The following is a 19,305-nucleotide window of genomic DNA, read 5'->3' on the forward strand; positions in this document are numbered from 1 at the left end:
TGGGTGTGAGTCACCGTGTCCGTGTGGCTGTCCTCGGATGGAAGTTCTCGACTGCCTAGTTTTGAAAATCTTGCTAGGCTAGCTTGGGGTGGTGATGGTGGAAAGGGCCGACGAGTCGGAGCGGACCTTTGACGACCCCGTAGGGTTTTCAAGGCAAAAGACAAGCAGAGGTGGCTTGCCTTTGCCTGGCTCTGCTTAACAACCCTGGACTTCCTTGGTGGTCTCCCGTCCAAGTACTAACCAGGACCGACCATTCTTAGTTTCGCAGTTCTGACAGGATCAGGCTAGTCTTGTCCATCTGAGTTTGGGCACTGGTATAGAAGATACTGTATGCTGACCCCTCTATGGTTATGCAGGGCAGAATTCTGAATATACCATCCCCAGACAGGATCTGTCCTTGCTCTTCTGGCTCTGTTGATTCATTAGCTCATGCCCTCTTGGAATGCCGCTTTTACGAGGTACTTCGATCCCGTTATATCTCTCCCCTTGTAACATATCAATCTAATGCCTCTGTGTCTGACATAATGCCCTTTTTAAATTAAGTGACAGGGATCCCAAGGCTACGTTGTCAGTGGCAAGATTTATTTCAGTCCTTATATCCCTCAAACATTAGATTTACGCTGCTCAAGATCAATGGATCAAGGAGATTCAAAGGGATAAAGGAAAGGTATCGAAGATAGCGTTCCCAGTCAGCCGGAACTGGGGAAGTATGCTCATCCTTAGTCGTTACACACACTCCCTTTCTCCCTCCCTCCCTCTCTCTCCATGTGTGTGTGTGTTTGTGTGTAGTTTTGTTCTGAGTGTTTTGCCTTCTGGCATTCCTCATTCCACGCTAGAGAGCCAGAGTGGTGTAGTGGTTAAGAGCTGTGGACTCTAATCTGGAGAACCGGGTTGGATTCCCCACTCCTACATGTGAAGCCAGCTGGGTGACCTTGGGCTAGTCACAGCTCTCTTAGAGCTCTCTCAGCCCCACATACCTCACAGGGTGTCTGTTGTGGGGAAGGGAAGGTGATTGTAAGCCGGTTTGATTCTCCATTAAGTGGTGGAGAAAGTAGGCATATAAAAACCAACTCTTCTTCTTCTTCCCCCTCTTCCTCTTCTTCTTCTCCTCACAGTAGTCAGTGGTGATAGAAAGGCACTCTGTGCATGATCAGAAGCATTGTTATTTCATATGGTTCATGACTGAGTTCTGAATCCATGTATAGCAAGTCAAATAAGGCTGGATTCACAGTAAAGCCCTTCCCAGGCTCCCAGGGGTGGCGGTTGAGTTGTCTCACTGAAATACATGAGAGCCGGTGTAATATACTGGAAGTGGAGAGAGTTGGGTTCAAAAACCCCACTCTGCCATGAAAACCACCGGGTGTCCTTGAGCAAGTTATTCTCTCTCAACCTAACCTACCTCACAGGGTTGTTGTGAGGATAAAACAGGGTAAGAAGAACTGCGGAAGCTTTTATGAATTCCTTGGAAGAAAATGGAATAGGAAGATGCCTAGGGAAAGCCGTTTCTGGATTTTACCGATTCAAAGGGAATACTGACGCAAAGATAAGTTCTTAAAAAGGGTCAGGGAAAAGGCTGGAGGCCTTCCCATTGGTACAGCTAGCGTGCAGCGGAATTACTTTGTATGGAGAAGGATCGTGTCATGCGGGGGCCTGGCTATAGGGTGAGGAGAAAAGGCCCAGGTTCCCCATCCTGGTGAGAACACAATCGGTAGGAATCGTTCTCCATGGTCCGCACATTGCAATTTGTCCTTGGCCTTCTTAGGCTGGAGAGAGAGAGAATCGTTTTGAGGATGATTGTAAAGACATTTTGCTGTTTCGCTTTGTTTTGTTTTTTTAATGCTTCCCAAACCAGCAAAATCTGTTTGGCCGGAGGCAGCAGTGTTCCAAAGTGACCCACGTCCACAGCGTTTGCGCTTTAAAAGCCGCCGTCTCGTTTCCAGCTGAGGACGGGGCCGAGCGAGCTGTCCCGCAAGGCACCTCCCCGGCCAAATCTAAACCATGTTTACTGAGGAGTAAAAGTCCCAATTAGTTCAATCAGACTGACTTCCCTTGTTGGCACGCTTAAGATTTTAAGGGCCTCTTGCGAGCGGCGGGAACGCAAGACGGTTGCTCCGAAAAACCAGAGAGACAGCCGTGATTTCAGCATTCGGCTAAGGGCGGAAAGAGCCGTCCTTTGGAAAGAGCCATCTGCTTCCTGATTACTGCGCTGCAATTTTCTTTGCATCGTTAAATATGTGCAGGGAACGAGAAGGGGGGGACACGCGGCTTTGTGGGGACAGTGTGGCGGTGGGTCGTAGAATTTTGGCCCGCATAGGAGCCCCCAGCGTGGTGGCTGTGGGCACCCTGGAACCCGCCAACCCCTATTCTGGTGCCCGCCAAGGGCTTTTAGCCAGCTTGCTGGGGAGGGTGGGTTTTAAGTTTGAAATAAATGAATAAAGTGGGTGGGGCTGGGTGGGCCACTAAGGTGCTACTGGGCTCGAATCTTCCTCTTCTACTGCAGACCAACATGGCTGCCCTCCTGGAACAAGAAAACGTAATAAAAGGTTAGTCCTAATAAAAAGCACTATCTGGCTTTTGTTTTGGCTTTTGCTTCAGGGTCTAATAAAATACGTGCAATCCCTGCATGTTTGGTTCTTTCCCAATCTCTCTGCACTCCCTGCAAACCAAAAACTAGCAACCCCTCAAAAGCCCAGCATTTCCCTGACACTCCTTTTTCTACATGCAGGGAGAACTTTGCTTTTCCAGACCCAGTGTGGCACCGTGCTTAAGAGTGTTGGACTAGTGCTTAAGAGTGTTGGACTAGTATCCCGGAAAAAAACCCAGTTGGAATTCCCACTTGTACCATGGTAGCTCACTGGGTGCCCTTGGGCCAGTCTCACGCTCTCAGCCTCACCTACCTCGCAGGGTTGTTGTGAGTTTAAAATGGAGGAGAGGAGAACGATGCAAACCGCTTTGGGTCCCCACTGGGGAGAAAGGGGTATAAATGAATTAAATCAGATAGATAGACAGACAGACAGATAGATTAGATAGATAGATAGATAGATAGATAGATAGATATGCAGGAAGGTAGGTAGGTAGGTAGGTAGAGAGGACAGATGATACTAGGCCAGTCTCACTCTCAGCCTCACCTACCTCGCAGGGTTGTTGTGAGTTGAGGAGAGGAGAACGATGTAAACTGCTCTGGGTCCCCACTGGGGAGAAAGGGGTATAAATGAATTAAATCAGATAGGTAGCTAGGTAGGTAGGTAGATAGGCAGGCAGGCAGAGAGGACAGATGATACTAGGTGAGATGGAATAAATGTAGCAGGAGATCTCCAGCTAGTACCTGGACATTGGCAACCCCAGGGCTTTGCATACTTTCGCCTCTAACCCGTCCCTTCGCGGTGGGCGTGGCCTCGCCGAGCAGTGGGCGTGCCTCCCGCCGCAGCAGCGGCGGTTGAAGAGAGAGAGAGAGAGAGAGAGAGAGAGAGGCGACGGGAGGGGGGTGAGCGGGCGCGAGGGAGAGCGCGTGCCGGGGCTTTGGCGGCCGCTGATTGGCGGCCTCCCCCCCCCCCGCACCCCAAACCCCCTTGCCCCATCCCTTCGCGGTGGGCGCGGCCTCGCCGCGCAGTGGGCGTGCCTCCGGGTTGAAGAGAGAGGGCGACGGGAGGGGGGGAGCGGGCGCGAGGGAGAGCGCGTGCCGGGGCTTTGGCGGCCGCTGATTGGCCGGGACGGGGCCGGCCGGTTTTTCCTCCCCCCCTCCCTCGCCTCCCTCCTCCGGTCCCCTCAGTGTGGGGAGGCGGCGAGGCGAAGCCGGTTCGCCCCTCAGGGAAAGGGGGCGGCCGAGGCAGGTGAGGAGGAGGAGGAGGAGGATGGCTCCGGCGCCCCAGCTGCCGCCTGCGGGGCTCCCTCTCGGCTTCCCTTCCGCTTGACCGGTGAGTCGCTTGTCGGGGGAGGAAGGGGGCGGCGGCGGCCCTCCCCTCCCCTCCCCCCACCATGGCCGGAACCGCCTCACCCCCCCCAAAGACCCCTCCCCCACCCCCCTCCCCCGCCTACCTGAGACCCCCGGGTACCTCAGGTGCAGTGGGCGGGCTGGGTCTAAAAATATTGGTTGCCAGCAATTAAGATACTAACGCTAATAAAAAATATTTAATAAAAAATATATTTAATAATAATTTTAAAAGATACGTTAAAAAGTATAGTTTAAGATCACGATAAAGGTAGTTTGTTACAATGGGTTAGACGCTAAATACAAAGAGAAATAAGAATATCAAATGGACAGAGGGGGGGAGAGGGGAAGTCAACTGTATATATTTGTTGAATGATAGAAATTGTTTATTGTATGTACTGTATGAAGGGAATGATATGCTAGGAGGGGAATGTGAGACGCTGTCCTTCTGTGTTGCTCCTCTCTGAAGATGCCGGCCACAGCTGCGGGCGAAACGTCAGGAAAGAAAATACCAGGACCGCGGTCACCCAGCCTGGATAACCCACAAGAACCAAAGAATGTGAATTAGTTTGAAAAATAATTAAAAAAATTTTTTTTAAATAAAAATATTGGTTGCCAGGAGACCACCCGGCACCCATAACTATACGGCTGTCATTAAAATTTTTTATAAGAAATTAATTAAAAAATTCCCCAAAATAAATACATAAGTGGAAAAAAAGGTACAATTAATTTTTTGGGGGGCGAAATAAATGTACATTTTCTTTTTAGTAATTGCAGTATACATAGATCGTTCACATTGCTGTTGGCGTGCAATAGATGCTCAATGTAAATACAGATTGTTATAATTGGATTTTTAAATTTTTTAAACCTATTCTATTTTCAAGCTGCTAAAAGGTCATTCGCATTTTTAACATATTGTCTAATGCAGTGGTTCAAGACCTTTTTTTTTTGCTCCATTCCCCCCTTTCACCATTGTTCAGAATATAATTCCCCCGCTTCCCAAGATAGAAAAGGGCAAGAGTCCAGTAGCTGCTGCAGACAGGCTAACATGGCTACCCACTGTGAATTATCTTCCCAAGATAGTCTAACTCAAAAGGTGCATTCCAGATAATATGCATATTTGCTGAATAGTGGTCCCAGTTCCCCGCCTGGAACCCTAAAATTCCCAACCCTGGGGGGAATTCCCCCCTTGTTGAGAACCCCTGGTCTAATGTTTAAGGGGGCCCACAGGGCCCACTTGCCATGGGGCAAGCTGGAACCCTGGCCAGTCCGCCACTGCTCAGGTGGAGCTTCTCCCCCTCCCTGCTCTCCCCCTTCCTTCCTACCTCCCCCCTCACCTGGTATATATAATAAAATATGTGTGAAATCCATCACACGTAAGATGCAAGAATGCACACACAAGCCGCGGGAGCTGGACGTGAGCATGTGGGCATGCATGCTTTTTATCAAGGCGCACATGCCCCCCCAATGTATGTGCTCACATTGTATAGGTGTGCAGCATTTTATAGATACGCAGCGTACCCCTTAACTATATATATCTTTAACGTATATGCATAAATTTCTTGATAGGTAACGCACCCTTGTAATCCCATGTACTCCCCGAACTATATTTAAACATGCGTTTTCTTGATATGTAGCATACCCTAATAACTGTGCATGTACAACCATAACTCTCGATATATGTGCATGCATTTTCTTGATAAGGTAACATTCTCATAACTATGCAAATAGATGTGTAGCTACATGCATTTTCTAGATATGTAACATCCTTCTTAACTGTACATGTACACCCTTAACTATATTTATACATGCATTTTCTTGATATGTAGTATACCCTCATAACTGTGCACATAGAACCTTAACTATACATATGTGCATGCATTTTCTTGACAGGTAACATACTCTCAGAACTGTACAAATATACCCTTATCTATCTACATGCATTTTCCAAATATGTAACATTCTTCTTAACTGAACATGTACACCCTTAACTGCATTTATTCATTAATTTTCTTGATATGTAGCATACCCTCATAACTGTGCATGTACAACATTATCTCTATACACACACACACACACGCATTTTAAAGATATGTGTATAACCCATTGACTATGCAGGTATAGTTCTATATGTATATCTGTATGTCTTATGCACAAAAATATATTAAGGTGTCCATGTGTGCATTTCTGTGCACTTGACTATATGTTAGTGTGGGCATATGCATTCATATAGTTAATGAGTGAACTGTCCATGTAAATAATATAGATTCATAACTGCGAATGTGTATATGCAGACACACGCACATATATGCACATTGTATACATGTAAATGTTTGTGCATGTGTGAATATATGTGGAGGGTTTCTTCCTCTTCCTATGGAAAGTGTACGTGTGTGTGTGTGCATCTGTGCTCACTTATAAATTACCCACACACATCAGTAATTGATAGTTGGCATCTAGGTATTGGTGCTTCAGAGATCATCCTCCTCTTTCCCCCCCCCCCACGCCTTTCTGTTCTGCTTCTCTCTCTCCCAGCAGTGCCACCCTCAGAAATCTATGGGGTGGCCAATGCTGCCAGACTGGCATTATTGTAAAGCATGTGCTTATCAGAGTTTTGAGGATAACACACCTATGTTCGGGAAAGTCTGGCTTTTCCCCTTTTGACTTTTATCCCCTCCAGTGTCCCAGAACCCTTTTCTGCCACAGCATAAGCCCCTCCCTTCTTCATCTCTCCAGCTCCCATCCTTCCTTCCTGTATCTCTGGAACCACCGTAACTTGCCTCCTGGGGCTTGTGGGCTGGGCAAAGTGCCCCCCTCCAAAGTTAACTGGGCAAAGCTCTCCCCCCCCCGCCCAAGCTCACCAGCAGCAGTTTCACACACACACAGCTTCTTCTCTTTTCTCTGCCGTTTTTCCAGTTGCCACATCTGGCATGTTGAAGCATGTATGATAAAGTGGCAGTGAGAAAACCTCTATACTCTAAAAGAGAGGAAAAAATTCTTGTGAAGGCTGGTGGGTGTAAGCGTTTAGGGAAAACTTATGTATTGCAGGGACAGGTGTGTGTGTCTCTGTGCGCATGTGCACATGCACTCATATATGCGTCCTTGCTCAGGATTCATTTCCGTGGCAGGGCCCCATATAGAATAAAGTGGCTCTGAGCACTGGTACACAGTGTGTTTCCTTCCCCATGGAATAATGTCACTTTCTCCCACACATCAAGGAGATTGTGTAGAAGTCAGAAGGGATTCTTCACGGCAGGATTTTAAAAATCCCAATAGAATAGACTAGAAGCTTTGGCGGCATTTTCACCCCCTAGAACTTTCCTCGTTGTACTCTTCTTCCTCCCCAACATCATACTTCACAGGCTGGTCCTGAACATGAATAAGAAATCGCATGCATCCCTGCCTACTTTCTGTCTCTTTGTCAGCTTACCTAGTTCCCGCACTGCTCCTGTACCTCACTCATTTCCTCATGTCTTGATTCCTTTTCTAAGACAGCCTTCACCCAGGACCCTCACAAATGTATTGTTTTACCTAATGTACTTTCTTGCTCTTAATTAGGGGTGTAAGGGCCTGGATAAAAATGTAAACCTTTTCCCCACCAAAGCACAGTATGGTAAATTTTTGATGGACTCTTATGTTTCGGGTGTGGGCATGCTTTCAAACATTGCTGATTCCAGAGCACCTTCAAGTATTTGTTCCAGGCAGGCATTCTGGGGATCTGCCAAGCGGGCCTCCTGCAGCACAGTCTAACAAGGCCATTTTGTACAACGCTCTTTGCATCCTTTTGGTTCTCTGCTGCTACAGATTCTCCTGTCCTTTGCCTCACCTGGAACAAACAGGCTGGTGTCTGGGAAACACAGGCACATGATCAAGGAACAAATCGAACACGTGACAGTTTGTACCATTTTCTCAAGTCCCACGAAGATCAAAATTAAAGCATTGAATCAGAAACTGCAGATCTTTGTTCCGGAAAGGGAAACTTGAACTGCAGTAGTATTTGCAGCATGATGTTTATTGGTTCGGGATGGCTGGTTCCTTTGACAGTTACTATGATGCTTCACAGTGAACATAAGAACTGGCTTGCTGGTTCAGACTGAAGGTAGGCCCAATCCAGCCTTCTGTCCCCAACAGCCAGCCATTTTTAGGCAGCTCCTGAGTAGAGCATGATTGGGTGGCCACTGAGCTCCCAGCATTTAGTATTCAGAGGTACAGTGCCTCTGATTCTCCACAGCATATACTTTGGTTCATTATATGCTGACTTATCACAGCTGGCTTATGGCAACTGTGTAGTGTGTTCAAGGCAAGAGACATTCGGAGGTGGTTTGCCATTGCCTGCCTCCGCGTCACAACCCTGGTATTCCTTGGAGGTCTCCCATCCAAATACTTGCCAGGATCAGGGCTGAGAGTATGCGACTGACCCAAGGTAACCCGGCAGGCTTCCATGGCGTGAGGATTTAGCCCAACACCTTAACCACCACACCACACTGGCTCTCAACTTCCATAATAGGATCATTAATTTTCTCAGCATGTCTCTAGAAACACAAGTTTCTTTTTATTTATGCAAGATAATGGCTGTTACTGCACTAGGTATTCCCAGTGATGTATCAAGAGTTTGAAAACGTTATAAAATATACTGTTCGTACTTTGTTTGGCCCCCTTAGCTGTGAAGACGTCTTCCAACCATTTATTAGCCGTGGTATCCAAAAACCTTAAAGCAATGTTTTTTTTATAACATTTTCAAACTCTTAATAACCACCAATGTAATCTTCTTTTATCATCCTGTTTAGCTTTTATTATCAAATTCTACTGTTTCTTGTTTTGCATCACAAAAAGTACTTCAAAGATGGTGTATCTTACTGCTCCATCTGTTATTCAGTATATTTGTAATTATTGTTTGAATAAAATCTGTTTTGATTCTAGTTTGCAAATATAAAGAATTGCATTATGATATATGAAACCCAGTTGCTGTGCTTAAAGTAGCAAAGTTGAGATACAATAAATAAGCAAGGATTGCATGCATTTCAGTTTCCCTTCCATGTTCCATTACTCTTCCAAGAGATAGAAATGTTGCATGTTGTCATGATTTCCTTGCTGGCTGCTGCCACTCCCCTCTCCTATGCCTCTCCAACCCGTTGCTTCATGCATGGCCCAGTCAGTACTGTTTATGCTTATATCTTTAGGGGGAGGGGCTGTGGCTCAGTGGTAGAGCATTTGCTTGGCGCATGGAAAGTCCCAGGTTCGATCCCTGGCATTTTCAGGTTAAACAATCTGGTTTTAATCTGAACATTGTTTAGGTCTGTGACTAAAACATTAATAAACTGAGGTTAAACAATCAGGTAGGAGATGATGCGTGAGACCTCTACCTGAGACCAGGAGAGCCACGACCGGTCTGAGTAGACAGTGCTGACCTTGATGAACCAATGGTCTGATTCAGGCAGCTTCATGGTTCTCTGTCATTCCTGGGTGGGATAAGCTGACAAAGTGGTTCTGCCCCTCTAACACACTTCCTACCCCTCTCGAGGGAGGCATGTGTGCTGGTAGGACAGTTTCTCACAGTGTCAGCCTTACGCAAAAGTGCTTTTCAGCTGCAGCCTGCAACCTTTCCAGATCTGTCATAGCCATTTATTCTTACCGTCTGAATCAGAAGGCTTTTTTGGCAGGAGAGAGTTTTCTGGAGGGTAGGATGGGGTGTGCGACATTATTTCTGCTTATTAAAGGAGGAAATTTCCCTGCAATTAAAAGATGAATCTGGCACGTAGGGTAAAAGATACAGCTAATCCAGGTTCGGGATTCAGCTCTGATAAGCTCGCTTGCTTTAAATAGCTGATTCTGCCACAGGATAAAAGTACCCGGAGGCCAGGCTCTTGCTGCAGAGGCACGAAGTTCTTTTTGCTCTCTTGGAAAAGTCAAACCTGCCTGCAGCACACAAACGGTTTCGAAGAGGCCTGGCTTGCACCTTGGCCCTGCCTCTTACTACTGCTCGCTCCTCTTTTCCTTCTTGCTTCTAGGCAGGAGCCAGTCTGGGCAGCTACTGTTAGTATTACACTGTGCTCACTAGCTTCCTTCCTGTCTTCTCTGGCCAGTTGGTAGGGAGATAGTCGGTCCAGAGAGTAAGTTGCTAAAGCATTATGCCCTGGGAAGGCAGTGATGCACCAAAGTTGCTCCTCTTTGGATGCTTCTTTGCCAACTGGCCTTGAGTCAAAATGTTATGAAGGAGCTGGGATAGGCAGGACCACCCGCTTGGGCACACCCTGCGTTTGCCAGGCAAGAGCCTTGGAACTGCAGTACCGAAGTGCCCTGACTTAGAGGCAGGGTTGGTTTCCTGAAAGGAAGGCAAGTTTGCTTCAAGCAGCACAGCTGACTTTAAGAGCAACCTGCAGCTGTAAAGGCTGAATTTTCAGGCTCTTTGCAAGTCCCGGTCCTCAGTATGTCTTTGCACAGATTAGTTGTTCATTTTCCAGCATGTGGTTTCATCTAATTTGGTTTCATCTGACAGAGGGCTCCCTGGGTGCCACAGTGCCCGCCAACACCTTTCCTGCTGCCTGCCAACTGTTTTGAGAAAGCGTGTGGAACCAAATAGGGCTTTTGTTCAGCAGGGCTTCAACTGGCTACTGGCTATCTAATGGGCTATTCAGTTTGTTTGTTTTTAAATGCTGCTTTGGTGGTAGCTGCCACCACAGCTCAAGGGTATTAAACAATATGTTCATTTTAAAAGGCATCCAATTAAACAGAGTTTCTGCTCTGAACCGTTGAAGAGTTACTATTAGAGCTATGCATAACCTCACTCCCTGACATTTTTGGGTTGGCTCCATGTCCCATGGTGGCCATTTTGTAGTTGCACCCACCCCCATGTCAGAATTCCAGAGGTGCCAGCAGGCTCAAAAGGGTTTGCGGACCCTTGCTCTAACACAAAATATCTCTCTTCCAGCTGTTTAAAAAATTCTTCTTTCTGTGGTCTTAACATTCTCAGTCTACAGAAAGGCGATCACTTTCTTCTCCAGGCTGCCTTGAGCTCCTTGGAGGAAGGAGGGGATAAAGAGATGATAGATAGGCCTATAGCTGTTTTTAAATTGATAGCTTGCTGCCTCAGTCCCTGGTGTTTTGCCCAGGCCTCCTAGTTTCTAAACAGAAACCATTAATATTAAAAAGACACACATATTTATGGATTCACAACACACAGCCTGCTTGATTCTCAAAGCTTGGACAGCAACAGTAGAGTAATATATCTTAGCTATTCAGTTTGAATTAGACCTAATTTTAATGGAAAGCCAGTCCAGATAAAGAGGTTAGCATCCCTTCCGAACGATACCCGAGACCACGTTTTGTGCGTCATTCTGCAATTGCGGGAGAGCCACTGAGATTGGCCTTTCCGTGCAGGGCTGCGGTCTGCAATTGACGTATAGTAAAATTAGGGGAAGGAGTTTGAACTCTTAAAGCTTTTGAGGGCACACAGATGGCTTGGGGTATATACTTGTGTTGGGAGGTAGGTACATAAAACTAACTTTTTGAGGCCTGAGCGATTGCAGCAGGTTTACGGTAGCATCGATTAGGGGCTCCAGCTGAGAGGCTCGGTGTCAGTCAGTGATATGGGGGTGGGGGGCAGGCCAAGCAACCGGCACAGCGGTAAGGGTGTCTCAAACTGCCGGGGGCCTTGTTTCTGCAAGAACTCACAGCGGCGAGGCTCAAGCAGTGCGATTTCCCCACTCGCTGCTCCCGTGTAGGCAAAGCTGTCAAGTGGAAGGGGGGGGGGGAAAGAACTTGCATACACAATTAGGGGCTAAAGCTTAAGGAAATGAGACGTGTGGGTGGGAGAAAGCTGCTTTCCTTTCAGAGAGAGGGAGACTTAGTCACGAGCCTTAGGGAAGCAGAAATGGGAGTAAAGCTTTCGGGAGGGCGACAAGTGACTGACGAGCTCAGAGGGCTTTCTGCCACAAAGCGAGTTGCTTACATGGCAGTTGTTAGCGGTTTCTTGGTTTTAAAGGGAGAACTCTTGCAGCTGGATTCACATTCTCGTTCCCTGGTGTCAGGCATTTTTTTTAAAGTAATTTTATTTAACATTTCTGATTTCTGGGCTTAAACTCACAGGGTTACGTAATGTAACTTGCGTATCCCGAGTTAATGTGAACATTTTCTCTCGATCACACCAAGGATTACTTTCCGCTTTCCGGAAGCAGCCTGTCAAGGACACGTGTTCTGCGGAGGGTTGCAGGGCCGTAAGCAACCGGCACCTCGTACAGGAGATCAGTGATTAAAACTTGCAATAGGTATCTCAGGCCTCAAAAGTCGTGTCAGCCCCCTACAAATCGGGTCCCCTGTGCCTATTCTGAGGCCTGAGAAAGAGGCAAAACCAGGACTCCAGACTTGCAGGGTAAGGTGTGGATGGAGCTCAGCCCCTTTGGGGCTTTGGCAGTCTTGAGTAACCTCAACTATCTTTGTTGATAAGCTCAACTAACTAACTATCACGAACCAGGTGAGGGAGTACACTTTATTCCTGTACTGTGTCCCTTCATACTGCAAGTTCCTGAACACGGAAAATTAGCACGTTAGGAAGAAAGCTAGGTTAGAAGCCCTTATCTTGACATGTATAACTTTATATTGCATGAGGGTTGTTTTTTTTTTTGTATTAGGAAGCATTTAGCCCCTGCATGTGTGCATTGAGCCTTTTAAGTGCTATAATAGAGCTTCAAAACATGATTGCTGGTTTCTAGTTTACAGGGACTCTGTTTCTGAAGAGGCTTCCTGACCATGGCGACAGGTGCATTTTCTGAATTCTGTCCGAAATGAAGAAGGGAGCAAGTCTCTGAGAGGTCCAAGAAGCTCCTCAAGGACTCTAACCTTTCTGCAGCAAATGGCACGAATTTCCTAGTTGGTAGGTGAAGTCATCAAGTGCAAGGAAGATTCCTACTAAATGTGTTTTGCAACTGTATTCTTCCACTGTGCCGGCACTTGCTCAGATGGCTCTTGCATACTCTAGAGATCACCCTTAACAGCTTTATGTTACAAGGTGCCCTGTGCTGTCTCTGGCTCTCGGGTAGCCGTTACGTGATACCAGCAAAGCTTTCTATTGCTCGACTCTCCCCTGTTAGTTTTTCATTTGAGCAGGAGCTTTTTAGATACCCTGTGTAGTACTTGTGGGAACATTTATTGAAGATTTCCTGATACTCAGATGGTTGCTCAAGTTCTAAAAATGTATTGGTTGATGCAAACAGTTCCCACATTTCAGGTATCTTTAAGTCCATGAATAGCTACCTTCTCTTCTCTCTTTCTCTGGAATTATAGAAACTGCCCTGCTTGTTGGTTCTGAATAGCATTTCGATGGAAAGCTTCCCGAAGGTGCGTGCAGTGTACCAAAGTGCCTTTTGATTCTTGATTTCAGGGGCTGGATCCTGTCTGAAATGCAGTTCTGAGGTGTTTGCCTTTTCGGCACTGGAATGTGAGTGGGAAAAGTTAAGCGTAGAAACTGCTGGCATTCTTGGTCGTTTAGTACTAATAGCGGAGGCAGAATATCCTACAGGGTCGGCAGAAAACAACTCAATGAGCTTTTTGTAAGAGCGGGTTCATTATCTCACAGGATGCTGGTTACTGGCATGCGTAAGAGGGTTAAAAGCTCTTCATGAGGGCAGGGGAAGGAATTCCAGCGATCTGGATAAATGAACTGCAGCGATAGGTATTGTAAGTCTTGCGGTCCTTTATTGTTCATCGCAAGGTGTGTTTAGTCATTTGTCAGAATCATGTAATTTTCTCAACTGTGAGCCTGGAACATTTTGTGAAACATGCTGTCTTCCACTTGACTTTCTCCATTCTTGGTGTTTTTTTAAAAAAAAACTCAAATGAGTTTAGCACAGTTTGACACAACTTTGAATGTGGCTGGTTTAAGCAGCCTTTAAAACCCAAAGCCATTAGCCTCTGGGCGGCGATGCAATGACATCGTTTGCAAGATAAAAAGGAAAGGCTTATTGCACTTGAGCTGTGGGGACGGATGACTGCCAAGTGCTTCCTTTTCTTGCGTTAAAAACCTGACCCATCCTGGACGATCCTCTATCTTTTCTCTACTGACTTTGACCTCCACATGGAAAGAACAGCAGTTCCACCGAGAAACCGAAAGGAAGTGTGTGTTTTGGCTTTACTGTGGGGGGATGTCCAAAGTCATTTTCTTAACAGGTCGCTGTTCTCTTTCATTACAGGCGTGAAGTAAAAATGGTGCAAAAATATCAATCTCCTGTTAGAGTCTACAAATACCCCTTTGAGCTCGTCATGGCGGTAAGTGTTGCTTCACATCTGCCCCTGTGTTCCCCCACAGTTCAGGCTGCACAGTGGGTTCAGCAGAATCCTCTGGCTTGCGTGCCGGTTCAGTGTCAGGTTTTTTGAACTCAAGATTTAATTATGCAATTTTGGATGAGACTTTTGGAAGGTTCCATCTTTTGTGTTCCTTTTCGTTTTGTGCCATGTTTGCAGCTTGTCACCAAAACAAAAAAACCCCAACCATACTACTAACTGTCCTGTACGTCAGTGTTCAGTTGATGGGAGGAAACCTTTGACAAAAATTGGGAAAGGTGGGCTGTGTGTGTGTGTGAAGTGCCGTCAAGTCGCGGCCGACTTATGGCAACCCCTTTTTGGGGTTTTCATGGCAGGAGACTAACAGAGGTGGTTTGCCAGTGCGTTCCTCTGCACAACAACCCTGGTATTCCTTGGTGGTCTCCCATCCAAATACTAACCAGGGCTGACCCTGCTTAGCTTCTGAGATCTGACGAGATCAGGCTAGCCTGGGCCATCCAGGTCAGGGCAAAAGTGGGCTAGCGCCAGTTTAATTTCACTTCTTGCTTTATTAAAGATTTTAGCAACAGGTTGCCAACCTACAAGGGGCCTGGAGATCTCCCGCTTTTACAGTTGATCTCCAGACGACAGAGATCAGTTCCCCTGGGGAAAATGTCTGCTCTGGAGGGTGGACTGTATGGCATTGTACCCCACTGAGGCTCCTCCTCTCCCCAAGCCCCACCCTCTCCAGTCTCCACCCCCCCAAATCTCCAAGTATTTCCCAACCCACAGCTGGCCAACCCTGTTTTAGCAGGTCCTGTGGGAACTGCTGTCAACTAGTGAAGATGGAGATGTTCCCTCCACCTCTAATGTTGGAGTCTATAGAAGAACATTGTGCCACAACTGCTGATGAGAATTTCAAGGTCTCAAAATGATAGCAGCTTTCACTTTTTAAAGAAAAAACCCATTTAAGAAGAATACACTGTTCTCTCCCTTCCACCCCCATAGTCCTTGCATTCTGTTTTGTGTCCATATAGGTGAGAACATTCAACCCCCACCCCCAGTCAATCCTGTGCCCACTAAATACTTACGTTGAGGGTGCGTTTTATATTGTGCATCTTGTAACAAATCTTGTTCAAAAATGTGATGGTGAAGGCAGGGGTGGGGTGGGGTGGTTGACAATTGTCTGGTGAAAACAACGGTAACCAAGTCTCATCTGATTTGCATCAGTGTATCTGGAAGAAATGCACTATTGCATTCTCTGAGATTCTTGGCTTATTATGGCACTTGAGGGCTTTTGCCTGTAAAATGTGCCCCCTTGACATTCTTCAGAGACTACAGTTCAATTGAACATACAGGCAGGACCATAATATTTATTTTCTGTTGACTTACGCAGTTGTCATTGAATCAAACGTTCTCAGTTCTGACTGGTTTTGTCGGTGAAAATGGCAGCATTCACCACAAAGGCACCAGTAAACCTACATTGGCTTCACTGGACTTTAATAACTTTGTGGGAATACACAGATGGCATATGTCAGATGCTTGTCAGTAAACTGAATGCTAATACAGGAGGAATACCTTTGTTGTAAGCAGGTCTCTTCGAGACTAGAAATTGATGCATTTGTTTTGGTGTCTTTCAGCTGTGTTTCAGGAAGTTTATTTTTGTGATGCAATGCCTAGGCCCTGGAGATAAATGGTTTGTGGACTGTAAACATTACTCTGATGGTCCATGGATGTGAACTGGGTTATAGAAAATGCAAGTGATGTATTAAATAGGGTTGCTAGGTCCCCCCTGGCCACCAGCAGGGAGAAGGAGTTGGTAGGGTTGCCAGCTCCAGGTCTCAGGATTGATCCTGGGGAGGTCAGGAACCTCAGTGAGGTACAATGCTGTATAGCTCACCCTTCACACAAAATCATTCCTCTAACATCTTCTGTTCCAGCCATCTTAACTTCCTATACAAGCATAGGAAGTTCCTAAGCTTCTGGTGCTGAGAGAGAAATGTAGATATGCTGCCTCTGGAAGGCACATGCCAATTCCATATGCATGCCCTAGCCAGCGTAATAAATTTCAGAGTGCAAAATTCCTTCCTCCCTCCTGTTAGAACTGACACCAAGCACTTTGTACTGACTTAACTGCTGTATTGGAGGTCTGTTTGCCTGGAAGCTTTCCCACCAAATGGCTTGAAGGGGCTGAACGCAGATCAGCATTCCTGCTGCGCGGCTCTTTTGTAATATTCATATGAGCTGTGGTTAAAAAGCCCCCAAGTCTGTGCCTTCTGTTTTCAGACTGAAATCTGCATTCGCTCTTAACCTTTCCTTTCTAGTGCCTGCAGCCAGATCGCCACGTGCTATGATAATATGGTCTCACGTGGAGCAGGTTCAGCCTAGGTCAGCGCTTGAACAGGGCAGCTGTGAGGAACCCGAGAGGGGTGGCACATGTGAACTAGGTTCCATGTTGATTTCGTAGATTAATGCAGCATGATATGTGCGGTGAGGGGGGGGGATATGACCTTGAGGGCCCTCTTTCAGACTTGCAAAACCGACTCCTTGTAACGAAATATCACAGTTGTGGCTTTCGGGAGAGATGTGGAGCCGGTGAGGATAAAGTGCTGACCCAAGTTCCAGTTTTGATTACATATTCTGTCAAACTAAATCTTGCTGCAGCCCTCTGGCAAACAGAAACTGTCACAAGGTGACACAAACGTTCCTTTGCAAGCCGTCCCTTCTCTTCGGCAGAACTCGACCTGACCATGCCTTGCCGGTCAGGCTTGCCCCCTTTACTGCCTTTTGAGACTTCGTTCCTTCCTTAGTCTGGCTTTGTAAAGAGGACGACAACAACCAATGTCAGCCCAACACAAATACTTTCCAGCTGGCTCTGTGTGTTCTACGCAGCTCGGTGTGCGTGGCCTCAATGACGCCTGTCATCTGTAAGGGAAGACCGGGCCTTTGTGCTGCGGAAGGAATCCATTTTCCATGTGCTTGGAAATTCCACGGGAGAGGAGTTGCATGGATTTTTGACAAAGTGTCAAGATGTGGGTGGAGCAGCAAAATGAATCGTGTGGATGATTCTGACGTGTCTGTACCCTCTTGTATTTATGCTGCAAGACAGCAAACGTAGAGCATCGGTGAGGGATGTGGAAACCCCAGTTCTGAATCCCTACTTGGTGGCACAGCTCACTGGCTGTCCTCTGACATGGCTCTTTCCACTCAAATCTACCTCACAGGCTTGTTGTGAGGTTCCACCACTGCTCTGAATCGCGTGAAGCAGGGTGGTGGTGGTGGAGAGTACCACCAAGTCGCAGCCAAATCACGGCCACCCCGTAGTGGTTTCAAGGCAAGAGACATTCAGAGGTGATTTGCCATTGCCTGCCTCTGTGTAATGACCCTGGACTTCCTTGGCGGTCTCCCATCCAAAGTCTAACCAGGGCTGACGGTGCTTAGCTTCCAAGATCTGACAAGATCAGGCTGGCCTGGCCCATCCAAATGGAACAGCGACATTCAATAACATTTGATACGGCCTCCGTGATCTCTTTTGTTCATTTGTCCTTTACAAATTAAGTAATCTGCTGTCTTGTTACCTCTGACACAGGAGACTACTGGCCACTTCTTCTGTGATGGACAGATTTGCCTGTATTATCATGTTTCTGACACTGAGATTAATTGTTCGTATTGGAAGTCGCAGGTCTGATGTCGTGTGTATTTTAGTCCTACTGTATAAAGGCGAAACACAGGGTCATGGCCATCCTGTAACTTTCCACTAAGTTTATTTTTAAACCGGAAGGCAGCCGTGAAAGGCTGCCCTCTTGAGTTTTGGGAGGGTGGGGCATCTGCTTAACCTCCCCCCCCCCCGCTGTTTTTTTCTGCTCAGATGCTTAAGCAGCCCCTTCCTCTTGCCAGTGTCCTGCAGCTGCTTTTTGCTAAAAAAAAAGAAAGGAAGAAATTGTGAAAAGTCACACGTAGCCCTGGTGCGATGAGTTTGGCCCGAAGCTACAAAGCAGCTATGCATCGTGGCATCCTGATACCCATGCTGTGAGTCTGCTCTGAAACTTGATATTGAGCATGTCTGCAGCGAGAGCAAGTCCTTCGCTGGGATCTTGCCCTTGTTTAAAAATCACGCCGAGAGCTGTGAAGTTCGCCCAGCCCTCATGGGTGCTGCTCTAAGCTCTTCCATGACATTAGGAAGAATTTTCTAACAGTTAGAGTGGAACAGGCTTCCTCGGGAGGTGGTAAGCTCTCCTTCCCTGGAGGTGTTTAAGAAGGTGCTAGATGGCCATCTATCAGCAATGCTGATTCTATAACCTTAGGCAGATCATGAGAGGGAGGGCACCTTGGCCATCTTCTGGGCATGAAGTATGGGTCACTGGGGGTGTGGGGGGGAGGTAGTTGTGAATTTCCTGCATTGTGCAGGGGGTTGGACTAGATGACCCTGGTGGTACCTTCCAACTCTATGATTCTATTCTATGAGTTGTGTGTGTGTGTGTGTGTGTGTAAAGTGATGTCAAGTCGCAGCCGACTTATGGCGACCCCTTTTTTGGGGTTTTCATGGCAAGAGACTAACAGAGGTGGTTTGCCAGTGCCTTCCTCTGCACAGCAACCCTGATATTCCTTGGTGGTCTCCCCTCCAAATACTAACCAGGGCTGATCCTGCTTAGCTTCTGAGATCTGACGAGATCAGGCTAGCCTGGGCCATCCCATGAGTTACATGTGTCATCTAAAATCAGCTGGAATATAAAAATATTGTCGAAGGCTTTCACGGTCAGAGTTAATTGGTTCTTGTAGGTTATCCGGGCTATGTAACCATGGTCTTGGTATTTTCTTTCCTGACGTTTCGCCAGCAGCTGTGGCAGGCATCTGTCCTTCAGTGTTACTCCTTTGAAGATGCCTGCCACAGCTGCTGGCGAAACGTCAGGAAAGAAAATACCAAAACCACGGTTACACAGCCCGGATAACCTACAAGAGCTGGTATATAGATGGTTTCCATTGCATTGCAATCCAAGATCTCCAAATCCTGGCTTAAAATACACACTCACAAACACACACACACACACACACTGAAAATAAATGCTGGCAGAATCAGAGCGGTCTTTCTGAGACCTTCTTCTGTACATACTTTATTGAAGGAA

General features: G+C 46.8%; 1 protein-coding gene across 1 annotated transcript in view; it reads left to right on the top strand.

The window, feature by feature from the left end:
- Nucleotides 1-3,838: 3,838 nt before the first annotated feature.
- Nucleotides 3,839-19,305, top strand: part of SEC14L5 (SEC14 like lipid binding 5) — a 33,079-nt gene continuing 17,612 nt past the window's right edge. The window contains exons 1-2 of the mRNA XM_056866487.1: nucleotides 3,839-3,914; nucleotides 14,113-14,188. Coding sequence (XP_056722465.1) covers nucleotides 14,126-14,188 — 63 coding nt within the window. The 5' untranslated portion in view covers nucleotides 3,839-3,914; nucleotides 14,113-14,125. The remainder of the gene's footprint in view (nucleotides 3,915-14,112; nucleotides 14,189-19,305) is intronic.

This window comes from Euleptes europaea, chromosome 21, assembly GCF_029931775.1.
Source record: "Euleptes europaea isolate rEulEur1 chromosome 21, rEulEur1.hap1, whole genome shotgun sequence".
In the NCBI taxonomy this organism is placed as follows: domain Eukaryota; kingdom Metazoa; phylum Chordata; class Lepidosauria; order Squamata; family Sphaerodactylidae; genus Euleptes; species Euleptes europaea.